Source organism: Arachis duranensis, chromosome 8 (assembly GCF_000817695.3).
Source record: "Arachis duranensis cultivar V14167 chromosome 8, aradu.V14167.gnm2.J7QH, whole genome shotgun sequence".
Classification (NCBI taxonomy): domain Eukaryota; kingdom Viridiplantae; phylum Streptophyta; class Magnoliopsida; order Fabales; family Fabaceae; genus Arachis; species Arachis duranensis.
In genome coordinates, this window is record NC_029779.3 from 14,215,090 (window position 1) to 14,227,343 (window position 12,254).

General features: G+C 34.9%; 1 protein-coding gene across 1 annotated transcript in view; it reads right to left on the minus strand.

Annotated features, from left to right (window-relative positions):
• LOC107460958 (probable ubiquitin-like-specific protease 2B) overlaps nucleotides 1-6,178 on the minus strand; it is a gene marked incomplete in the record, with an annotated part of 6,607 nt that extends 429 nt beyond the window's left edge. The window contains 15 exon segments of the mRNA XM_021128853.2: nucleotides 1-276; nucleotides 624-743; nucleotides 1,191-1,284; nucleotides 1,759-1,852; nucleotides 1,945-2,000; nucleotides 2,092-2,292; nucleotides 2,608-2,739; nucleotides 3,293-3,355; nucleotides 3,603-3,711; nucleotides 3,830-3,905; nucleotides 4,006-4,203; nucleotides 4,303-4,385; nucleotides 4,495-4,582; nucleotides 4,701-5,014; nucleotides 5,813-6,178. Coding sequence (XP_020984512.1) covers nucleotides 217-276; nucleotides 624-743; nucleotides 1,191-1,284; nucleotides 1,759-1,852; nucleotides 1,945-2,000; nucleotides 2,092-2,292; nucleotides 2,608-2,739; nucleotides 3,293-3,355; nucleotides 3,603-3,711; nucleotides 3,830-3,905; nucleotides 4,006-4,203; nucleotides 4,303-4,385; nucleotides 4,495-4,582; nucleotides 4,701-5,014; nucleotides 5,813-5,942 — 1,818 coding nt within the window.
• Nucleotides 6,179-12,254: the final 6,076 nt, after the last annotated feature.

The following is a 12,254-nucleotide window of genomic DNA, read 5'->3' on the forward strand; positions in this document are numbered from 1 at the left end:
AGAACCAAGCCTGAGTTGTTTAAAGACTGAGGATCCAAAGATGATGATGCTGGCAGTAAAGTGATTTCAATTCCCTGACCAGCATGGGAATTTGCTGACTCTCTATTGATTTCTGGGTGTTGAACACTTCTATTCTCGTTATTTTCAATGTATATGTTGTCATCATCACTACAGTCTGAAGAAGAGATTTCATGTGAGCCACGGTTTTCCACAAGTTCAAATATCAACCTCTGGATAAGTGTTCGCTTGAGGTAAGCCTAACCAGTCCACATTTAGCTGGGAAAATAAAAGCTAGTTAGATTGGGTAAAAATCCATATCATTCAATAAGTTGCTTTTTACACTTGTAATGATAAAACAGATACAGGTACTAACAAGCTAGGAAAGGAACAACAGATACAGTAAGAGTACTTAGATAGCCTACTATGAAGATACAAGAAATTGAGAAAATTCCAACAAACAAAAGAGTAAAACTTTTTCCAACTGAAAAACAATTAACAATCCAATTGGTTAATCAAGTTAATACCTGTTAATAACTAGCCACACACACACCAAAAACTCATTTCCTGCAACTTTTGCTAAACATACTGGGAATAGTCAAAACTAAGTAAAATACACCACTTACAAAGTTGGAGAACTTCGTTAGTTTGAATGGATTGAAATTAGAAGGAGCTTCAGAAAGGAAAAGCTCTAGATAGTGCAGCAGAAACAGACCACAATCATATGAGTTTTCTTGCTGTGGCAGCTGTCATGAAGCAAACATTAAACCACTAGACATTAGTAAAAAGAACCTTAAGAATTGGGAAAATAAAGGGAAAAAGATAGTTCCCCAATAGCTCAAAATATAACCATGGACAATTAAGGAAATTTCCAAATGATTAAAGCATAGCATATGCATTTCCTACTTTTTGAAAATTAAATCTCAAAAGAAGGGATTTTTCATATCAAGTGCATGCATAGTCAGCAGTTTACCATAGGATCCTAGCACATAATGGATTAAAACAAATAACTCTTTTTTAAAAAAAAAAATCTCACTTATAACAGTGAGCACAAAATATTCATGTTCATCAACTTAAATAATCATGTAAGGGAGCACAATTGCAGTTGATAAAAATAAAACCAAGATTTGCTTTATTCAACACCAAGAAATCCTAAAAAAGACGAATAAAATAAAAATATTTGTAAGTAATACCGCAAGGGAAAGAAAACGCATGTTAAGGAATCTAGATTCAAGGTCTTCTTCCAATGTAGTTGCATGCCTCTCTTTCCATTCTTCCCACAAGTAACTGTCAATATCAGACCAGAAGGGGTTAACTTCTTTTTTGGTGGGGGAATAAGGGATCAAAATTTAAATCTGAGTTCAACGTTTAAGATTAGAATACAGATAAATATAAGAGACAAGATAGTAGTACAAGAAAACATTGATAATACCACAGACATCAACACAGAAATCAACATAAGAAAACAATAAATATTAACAGAAAACTAGTAATGAAATAGAAATTGCTATTGCATGCTCTCTGCAGCATCGCTAAGCATAGTAATGTTGGTTTTCTTGTATAACATTGTTACTCATACATAAAACTACATGATATTTGCATTTTCAGATTTCAGTGTTCAAACTAAATATAAAGGCCAAGAACATCAGTCTAACTCCTAAAACCCACCCAAAGAAATATGTATGTACATCAGCATAAAACTGGAGATGATCAATTAAATAAGTGTATGCAAATGAGAAGTTCTAATACTCTCTGTCATACCTTTGCACAAGGTTTTTAAGACCACAATGACTTCCTTTTATAGAATCCATATGCAATATGCAGGGAACTTTGAGTGACTTGTCCCGCTCCTTATCTAGAATAGTTATACAACATAAATATCTGATAAAACAGATTCACAATAAACTATTAATATTAATATCCAGATCCATGTGCAATATTTCTCACCATTAAAGTTAACCACTTCACCAGGATGACATATGACTATCAAACTCCAGTGTAGACTGTCATCACAACACAATTTCATTTGGATGAGCACTTGAATACAGATAGAGAGACAAAAAAAAACAGAAGCAAACTTCAACACAATCTTACTTGAAGTTTACAGGTATGAAGATGTAATCTTTTTCAAATAACTTTACTTTTCTCGTCCATTTTCGAACACGCAGAAATGCTGCTTTGCCATCAGAAGCACTTGCAGGATTTTTATCCATATCAGCAAGCTTCCGAAAGAAAAAACTGTTAAAAAAATGATATCTTGACTTCTCCTCATCTTGTATTTGACTCTTCAGATATCTGCCAACAGTAAAGTTTTTAAAATGAAATACATTCAATCAAGCACCGCAATTCACTTATTTAATATTCTCTGCTTTAACATTGGGCAATAGTTACTCATTTTAGTATTCTCTCTGCATGCAGGTGCCCATCTTTCACATATGTGCCTAGATATATGATTTATATTCAACTGAGGAATGCATATTACAAAATTATATATATATAATACAAAGGAACCTGCATATTCCATTTCATAAAGTTCCGGTCTATATAACTGGATTGCGACCAAAGAACAAAAACACATGACAAGAGAATGCAAAAATTATTCAAACTTACTGGATGTAAAAATCAATAATTGTGTCATTAACAAATGTGTCTGGCCGCAAGAGATCAACATCTCTCTTACTTAGAGAAACAGCATCTGGATCCCCTTTTGGATAGATTACTTCGTCAAAAGGCTGCACGAAACTGTTTCAGATAATAAAACCTGAGTATTAGCCCCAACTCAGTATTTAATACTCCCTTCCCACCATCAAAACAAAAGAAACACTCGCACCTTCTAAAGAAAATACAACAACAATAAAATCAAAGGACAAGAACATGCAATGTATTAAAGTAGAGAACAGAAGATATCATGATATATTACATCCAAGTTAATGAACACCTTGCGAAGAACCAATAGATTAAAGAAGATTTGCATAAACTTCATTCCCAATTAAAAATCTACGGGCCAACACTTTTCTGTACTTTGAGATATATGGGAAAGATGAAATGCTATACAAAGGAAAACTTTCCAACAAACAAGCAATTAAGGATTTGCAACCTCTTAAGCAAAACATCTAGGCAGCAAACTAAACAGCACAGAAACAACATAACACAAAGGAAAACATTCAAATTCAGCATATATCATGCAAACACACGAGAGACAAACATCAGAAAGAAATGAAGTGCAGTAATTCCATGGTATCTATGAATCTAAGCATACTTGTTTAAAAGATAAAATAAAAAAATTCTAACTCACTTAGGGAAGTAGCTTCTCGGATCTTCTGAATAATTTTCATTGCCTTCTATGTCCATACTGCAACTGAAAATATAATCAAAAGAATGTTATCTTACGTCAAGTGATACAAAATGGCATGCCTAAGTCTTAACCAATAAGTAAGCTTTCTTACGAGAAATGGAGCTTCACATCATCAGTTTATATAATATAAAAATAACAAAAAAAAAGACAATATTATTAATAAAAGCAACAGAGTCCCGCAGACACTCATGAATTGCAAATCAACTACAATTAATATAAATTACCAAGAAAGACTAATTTGATGACTTACTGAAGCACAATTTTCCAAATATCTGAGTATTTCATATTCAGAGATGTGATCTGTTTATGCCTCAAAGACCAATTGGAATCAACAACCGCAATCTCCAATTCCTCAATGCCTAGCACATGCAGTTAAAAGTCAACTTATATTAATTGAAAATATCATATATGTCACGTATGCCACGTGGTAAAGAAGAAAACCTCTCTACATGGATAAATTACATTAAATATACTCACCTGAAGTGGTGTTTGCTTGATTTGACTCAGTTGCTTTACAAGATATTACACGAAGCTTTAAAATGATTGTTGCACTCTGAAGGAAGTATAAATCAGGATATAAAGAGTGCCCCCACAAAAAAAAATAAACAGAACACACACAACCAAAAAAAAAAACAAGCAACAAAAGTACTCACACTCTGGAACGACTTGCACTTAATATCAACGAGATCATCAACTGGCCATTCAAGCTCAAGGGCTCCTTGCTTTATACATGTAGTTGAAACATTAATCTTGATACAATAATGTGAAAATGTTAACTTTGGCCCCATATAGTAATTATCCTGGTATATGACATAATCTGGATGAAGAACAACTTCCATATTTGCATCATCCTGAAAATTACATGGAGAAAGAAAAACAGTAAATAAGACAAACCAACTGAGAAAGTACCACTGGACTATAACGAAATAAGCAAAAATTATAGTATTTACAACTGAAGCAACCATTGAAGCTTGAATATGAATTACCATGTTGTAACCGTATCTGCCATTCAATTCACAACCATTCGACGAAACTGAAATCATGGAACTAAGTTTAATGAGTAAAGGGCAACAAAGTATTTCCAAATCAACAGTGCAAGAGTGAATGAGTTTCAAGGATCCAGGATTACTATAAAAGCACACCATTTTCTACAATATCAGAGGCAGGACTTGAAGGAACACTCTCATTCATGCACTCATCAGCCTCTGAATTAACATCAACTGATTCATTCTGCAAAATTATAAAGTAGAGGATAGAAGATAAAATCGACAAGGATATAAATCTCTTTATGAAATCCTTTCCTCGGGCTACAATGTTATGTTATGGATAAAAAAAAAAGCTACATTACACTGGATGGTGACCGTGATGGATCCATCTGGCTTGTCTGAGGTGATTCCTCACCACTTGTATCCTTTGCTTCTGGTTCATCATGGTTATAAATATCTACTTTAAAATTACAGTGATTTTCGTGACTAGTGAAATTTGATTTTTTAGCATGTTCCAGCTCAGAATTCGAGTCTTTTCTGTCAAACTTATATTCCAATGTGTCCAGAGGGAGATCTAAACCACTCTTTTCAGGGTTGAATTTATCACCAAGTGTATCAACATCGACACATGTAATATCAACATCGTTCTCGGCATTGACTTTGTTTTCATGAGTGTCTGTGAATATATGAAGTGTAGTGAGCTATGTACAGTCATTATATTTCCAAACAGCTTAACAATGAGCAATAGCAAAACTAGCACATTTATGTCATACCACCGCATTCACATTAGAACTTAAATGCTTAAATAGTAAAACAAGAAAGATGCAAAGTACATGAGAAGAAAACACTTCAAATTCAATGTCAATTGCATCATCACACAAGGTATACTCGCCCCCCAAAAAAGGGAAGCAGCCATACTTATATGCTCCTGCTGAGATGGCTATGTCTATTGGTCTATGATTATGGGCATGCCGTGGACCTTTGCCACACCAATGCATCATAGTGAGTCCATAGATGACAATGAAGTGATCTTGGATTTGATGACCTCATTCAAATTCTCTAGTTCCGTAATGACAGGGTTTGTTTTTTATTTTACAACAACAACAACAACTGCATCCTTCATTTGGCAGTTAAGACGTATCTATCGTCTTGGATACTATCAACAACTCTCTCTTCTCTCCCCTTCCATGATAAGATTTCAGTGCTTTCCTATAAAAATATCGCGTTCTTCATTATCTATCTACTAAGATAACGTGAATTTCAAAGTGCACGGACGAATTTGAAGTACCAGAAATTTTTCCTACCAAAGTGGCGCCACAATTTCAAACAACACAGAAAATTCTACCAAATCTCCACACGCATTGCACAATTTCCCATCCAAAACGCAAAATAGGCACACGCAGAATCGAAAATTGTTTGTTTCTTTAGAAGGAATTAGGGTTTTAGAGGAGGGGGGAGGGGGAATTGCCCTTACCGTGGTTAGAAAGGAGTGGAGGATTGAGGATAGGGCTTCTGAATTTAGCGATCTCGTTGTGTTGTTGTCGTTCTTCTTCTTCCTCATTGAAATCAAATACGTGTAGATCCGTGCGCGGAGACTTGTTCATCGTCTCCAAGAGAGGTTTTGGCGATTTTGAACTCGGAGCGAGCTGAGAAAGGTGACTCAGTGAGTCAGGGGCGCGAAATCGATGCGAAGTGGTAATGGACGAAGCTGAGACTTTGGGAGATTTTACTACCCTTGGGGTTGAGGACCCGAGAAAAAGCCTTTATATACTGTGGAGCTGGCTAATTAGATCATGCCACGTGTCCCTAAACCTCTGTTCTGTTGGAAACTCATGAGTCGTATCTTTCTTGCGAGCTAAACAAGTTGTGATAAGTCATAAGTGAGAACTGCTAAGGTTGTTGTATCAATAATAAATTTATATTAATTATTTTTAAATAAAATTAGTTTTATTTTGATTTCGTATCAATTAAAAAAATAAAATCGACCAAGTACGTAACTTCTTTCATGAATCGTCAAAGATTATAAGAGGAAAAACAGTTGAAAAAAATAAAAGGAAGGATAAACAACAAGAGAAAGAAGCACAATAAATCAATAATAACAAGTGTATCTTAAGAATCATCCAAAAAATAAAATGTGAGAGTGTTGTATATAATAAAAGATAACAACTAAGACACCAATATTAACTTGCCTGAACAAAAAGTTGAGTTGATTAGTTGAGAGGTTTATTTATTTTATGCAACAAATTAAAAAATTTTATTAAAAATATAAAAAATTTAAATTTTTAATGTATTTATTTTGTATTTATTAAATAAAAATATTTAAATTTTTTTATTAATAATAAATTTATTATATGTTCTAAAAATACATGTTAATTAAACCCTTAATTGAGATAGTGGAAATTGATGAATAAAATCTATTTGTTAATTAGAAGTATTAAAAAATATCTAATTAATAAGTTCTTTTTTCTAAACACTTTTTAAATGCGTTTAGTTTGCCTATGTCTTACATGTTAATTAAGATGATTATGCATGGAAACTTATTTTTTTTAAAATATATAAATGCATAACAAAAAGATTAACAATTTTAAATTTTATATATTTTTCATATTTTTTTCATCTAATACTTTAACATATATCCTAAAATTATATCTTAACTAAATTCATTTGAATATCTCTAAGTATTAAAGTAAAAGAAAAAACATTTATGAGAACCCGGGAAAAAAATTTACTGGCATAAATCTTATTGACCAATTAACTCTAACTTTTCGCTAGAAGTATCTATATATGATATGATTGATCAAAAAATTCGTAATTACCAACAATTTTACTAGGATGTCGATAAATATCTGTGTCACTGCTGATAATTTTTTATCGGGTTAATGTTCAAATTGGTTCCCGAAAGATTGCACGATCGTCAATTTTGTCCCCGAAAGAAATTTTTAATCAAATTAATCCTCGAAAGATTAGACATCAATCACGTTTGTCCTTCTGTTAGTGGGCTAGAAAATTCCATTAACGGCAGTACAGGTGGACTGTTAAGTGACACCTAGATTCATCCAAAAACGACGCCGTATAGCAAGAAAGGCTATTACTGAAGTAACTTTCCCATTCCCCTTCTCCCTTTCACTTTCACTTACACTTTTCCCCCCTTTCACCCAAAACCAACGAAGAGTCACCAAAACAGAGTAACAAGAAGACGTTACTTTGATCACCTGTGGAAGCAATAACCAGCGACGCCGTTCACCTTGCGATCGGTCCTCCTTGTCACAGTCTGAAGGCCACCAGTTTTCTGCGGTGGTAGGCACTGTCTCCGGTGAGAGGTAAGTTCTCTTGCATGGCGAGTTCCTTCTCTACTTCTTTTTTCTTTTTCTTTTTATGAATGTGTGGTATGCTATTCGATGATTTGAATATTGGTTGATTTTGGGTTAGGGTTTTTGTGATGGGGGTAGTTGCTGCTAGGGTTTTGTAATGGTTCAAACATTGTGTATGTTGAAAAATGTGGATGCTCTCTGTTTTGATATGGCCGAATGCAATGTGTGTGGATAGATTAAATGATTTGTTTTGTTTAGTTCATGTAAAGACAGGGTTTGATTCTTTGCGGTGTTCATTTTAGATGAAAGTAGTTCCTGAAATTTCATTGATGAAACATAAATAAATTGTACCAAAAAATAAAAATAAAACAGAGTGCACTCTCATGATTCATTGTTGCTATTTTTAATTTGTAGATGAAAAATCATCCAATGACATTTGTTTTCCATCATGGTGGAAAGTTTAAGAATGATGAAGGTGGATCAAAAATTTATAAACCAGACAATACAAAGGTGTTAGTGGGAGTTGAAGGGGATACACTAGATGTTTTCTTTGTAAAGGGATATTATAAGGAGTTAGAATATTCAGAGGTGGAGGGTTGTTGCTGGAAAGTACCCGGAATGTCGCTTGAAGTTGGGTTGAGAAAGTTAGAAGTACATGCTGATTTGTTGGAAATGGTGAAAGATTGTAGAAGGAATCACAATTCGATCAACATTTATTTTGTGCATAGAGTCTCAGAGCCACACATGGTAGAGTGTATGAGTGAGGATGATGATGAGTTAGTTATATTAGAAAACCAGAGCACCTGTAAATCCAAAGCCACAAATACTTCCCAGTTGAATAAGAGATACTGTTTAAGGCCCAAATCACAGCCACTATCCCAACCCAAATCACATCCCATGTCTATGCCCAACAATACACCACCACAGCCAAAATCCCAGCCCAAATCACAGTCCATGTGTCAACCCAAATCACAGCCTGAAACGCAATTTGTTCTTCACAACCAGCCCCTGAAATCCTCTTCTCAGCCATCAAGGTCATCTACCCAACCCTTAAAAGTTCAGTCCCAACTATTGAAGACTCACAGCCAACCCTCAAGATCTCAGCCTTTCAAGAAGCATGTTGTTGGAGAAAAAAAGAAAGAACCAGTAAAGAAAACCAATGTGACAAGGAGTGGTAGAGTTGTTACCCCAGCTCCACTTGAGGAGGATAGTGACTCTCATGATTCGTACGAGAGTACCGAAGATAGTCTGTATAAGCCGCCGAAGATCTTGGGAGATGGATATGAGAGTTCTGGTGATAGTGATAGTGATAGTGGGGTTGTTGTAGGCAAGAAATCAGGTTCAAAGAAATATGGAAACAAGGAGAAGTCTAGGCCTGCATCTCACAAGACCACTGAAAAGGCAATTGATACAGATGACTCTAGTTATGAGGATATTGAAGATGATGAGATATCGGATTCAGGTGACATGCAATTTACTTTGTTATATTATTTATAGTGTTGTGTTAGAAACTTTATTTATGAAAATGTATTTATAAAACTCTATACTGGTGTGTTGTGTTACTTTGTAAATACTGTTTGTTATCAATTTTTCAGGATCAGAAAGAGGTGTAGATTCTAACAGTGAATCTGATTGTGGATCCTGGCACTCAGAGGATATGAATCAAGCATTGGATTCTGATGAGGAAGACTGTGCATTTTATCCACCATATAACGAGAAAGCCAGGTTTGGAGAGCTGAAGCTTGAGGTAGGTATGATCTTCAAGACAAAGCATGAGTTTATGAATGCCACTAGGGACTATACTATACAGTGGAGTAGGAATATTGTTTTCAAAAAGAATGATAATGTGCGGGTTAGGGCTGTTTGTAGGGGAGAAAATTGTCCTTGGGTAGTGTATTGTGCTTTGAAAAAGTCCGATATGTCTTGGCAGATTAAGACTTTAGTGGATAAGCATACATGTCCTAAAAGTAGGAATAATAGGGCTGCTACTCAGGAGTAGACTTTGAAGAAGCTTATTCCTAAACTAAGAAAACACCCGACAATAAAGCACAAAGAGGTGTATGAATGGTTTATGAGAAAATGTAGCATACGGCTGAGCAGTACATGTATCACTAGGGCATTAAGGAAAGCTAGGAAGGTTGTTGAGGGAGATGAGATTGCACAATATGGTCTGATTTGGGATTATGCCCATCAACTGTATACCACTAACCCAGGTTCAACAATTCAGGTTGGAGTGATTCCGATGCCTGAGAGTCCCCCACAGTTTCAGAGATTCTATGTGTGCCTCGACGCTTGTAAGAAAGGGTTTAAGGCCGGGTGTAGACCGTTGATCGGATTGGATGGAGCATTTTTGAAGAATCTACATGGGGGACAAATTTTGACTGCATGTGGGTAGGATGCCAATAATCACGTTTACGTGATTGCTTGCAGTAGTTGCTGCCTCTGCTAATGCTAATGCTAAACATGCACCCAATGGAATTCCGATTGATCCTGTTACCCAAGATCCTACCAATCCACCAACAGCAACTTCAAATGCACCAACTGAGATGATCATTGACCAATCAGAAGGAGTTCCAGTTATACAAGAATCTCAACTTTTATCTGTTTTCAGCCAAGTATAATACTTTATGTTTAATCTATCTTTTATTATAAATTATAATGTTCCATAATGTGAAAATGATTAGTCAATTTGACGTTATCCTTCATGATGATAAAATGCAGGATAAAGTTAGAGCAAGGCCTCCAAAGCTTCATGTTAAAAAAGGAAAAACAACAATCCCAGCCTCACCACAACCAGCTACAGCTACAACAATTCCAATTTCAGCTGAAACAATCAAGGGCACCAGTTCTGTTACTGCGAAGAAACTTGCTAGTTTCATGACTTTTGTACCAACTCCCGGATTCAAACACCCGAGGAAGAAAGACAACGATGTTTGAGTTGTGTTGATCATTAAGAGCTAAATTATGTATTTTGTAAAGGGCTGCTACTTTAGAATCTTTATGCATTATAGACATATTGAAGTACTTGTTCATATTTTGGTATAGCCCAAAATTAAGTAACTTATGTTTGATATTATGAAGACTTCATTAATAGGTTTGGTATTATTGTGAAGACTATATTAGCATGCTTATATGGACATGCAAATGCTTTGATTTTAATACATCTGGTTAGACTTAATTTATCTTATGCAAAAATGTTTAGACTTATTTTTTATTCATTTGTTTTTAGAATTGTGTAAAAATTTGTTAAGCTAATGTCAAAGTATGCAGGTTGCATGATTGTTAATGGATATTCAAAAATGTTCAAACTGATTTATTACATTTCACCAATAATCTTAACAAGATACAACAAAACAACATCACCAATGCTTTTACAACTTTTTCACTTTCCCACTGATTTGACACAAAATGCTCCAACCACTAACATAAGCATTATTACTAGGACAAACATGAAAAAAAAAACAACATCTTCACTACTCTGACTTCAGCTTCTAAACTACCCATTCTCCAACCTAGTTTCACTTTCCAATCTTCATAATCACTTTTAACTTCAAACTCTGATTCTGCCCCACCATTTGCAACTTCAAAAGCATCATATTCATTATCATCTACCCAACTAAAGTAGTTACAATGGCTGCCTTTCTACACATGTGAAGTGATAAATTTGAATCTCATATCAATGGTGAAAGAGGGGTTCAAGAAACTATGGTTCATACCAATTTAAACTCACCCCATATCTTGGACAAGTGTGAAACAACCTTCCTGGGTTTTCTGGTGTTGAAGATTTATTGATCACAGTTTTCATCCCACAGAAACAAGTTCTGTCCATCTTCATCCTCCTTTTTTGCATGGACGAGCTAGAGCCGAAGCTACCAACCGATCGCGGTGATAACCCAGCACTTCGACCTCCACCGGCGCTTTGCATCCGAGCTTCTAAACCTGGGTGATGTCTTTGCACCACTGCAACACCACTCCTTAATGTTTCCGTTCAATTTGGGGGTTAGGGTTTATAACATGGGAATAGGGATTAATTTGACATAATAAGTAGAACATATCTTGTCAGCTTCCAACTGGGTACACACCTATTAACACACATGTCACTTAACGGTCCACCTGTACTGCCGTTAACGGAATCTTTGAGCCCACTAACAGAAGGATAAACGTGATTGATGTCTAATCTTTCGAGGATTAATTTGATTAAAAATTTTTTTCGGGGACAAAATTGACAATCGTGCAATCTTTTGGGGATCAGTTTGAATATTAACACATTTTTTACCTGCTTTACTCATGTCAATTATAGTCACTAAAATAGTTTTGCCAATAGTTTTATTTTTATTAGAGATAAGTATTTGCTGATCTTTATAATTTAGAATGAAAATTAAGATCGCTCTAAACTTTTTTTTAAAAAGAATTTTCTTTAACATTAAATTTAGTACTAAATTATTCTTTTTAAGGACGGATACATCCACAACTGAGTGGGGGCAAATGCCCTCAATAAAAATTAAAAAATTATTGAAAAGTATTTATTAAAAAAAATTAGTTGCCCCCATTCCTATTTTAATTTTGACCCCACCCTCCAAAATTAAAATCCTTAAAGGGGCTAAG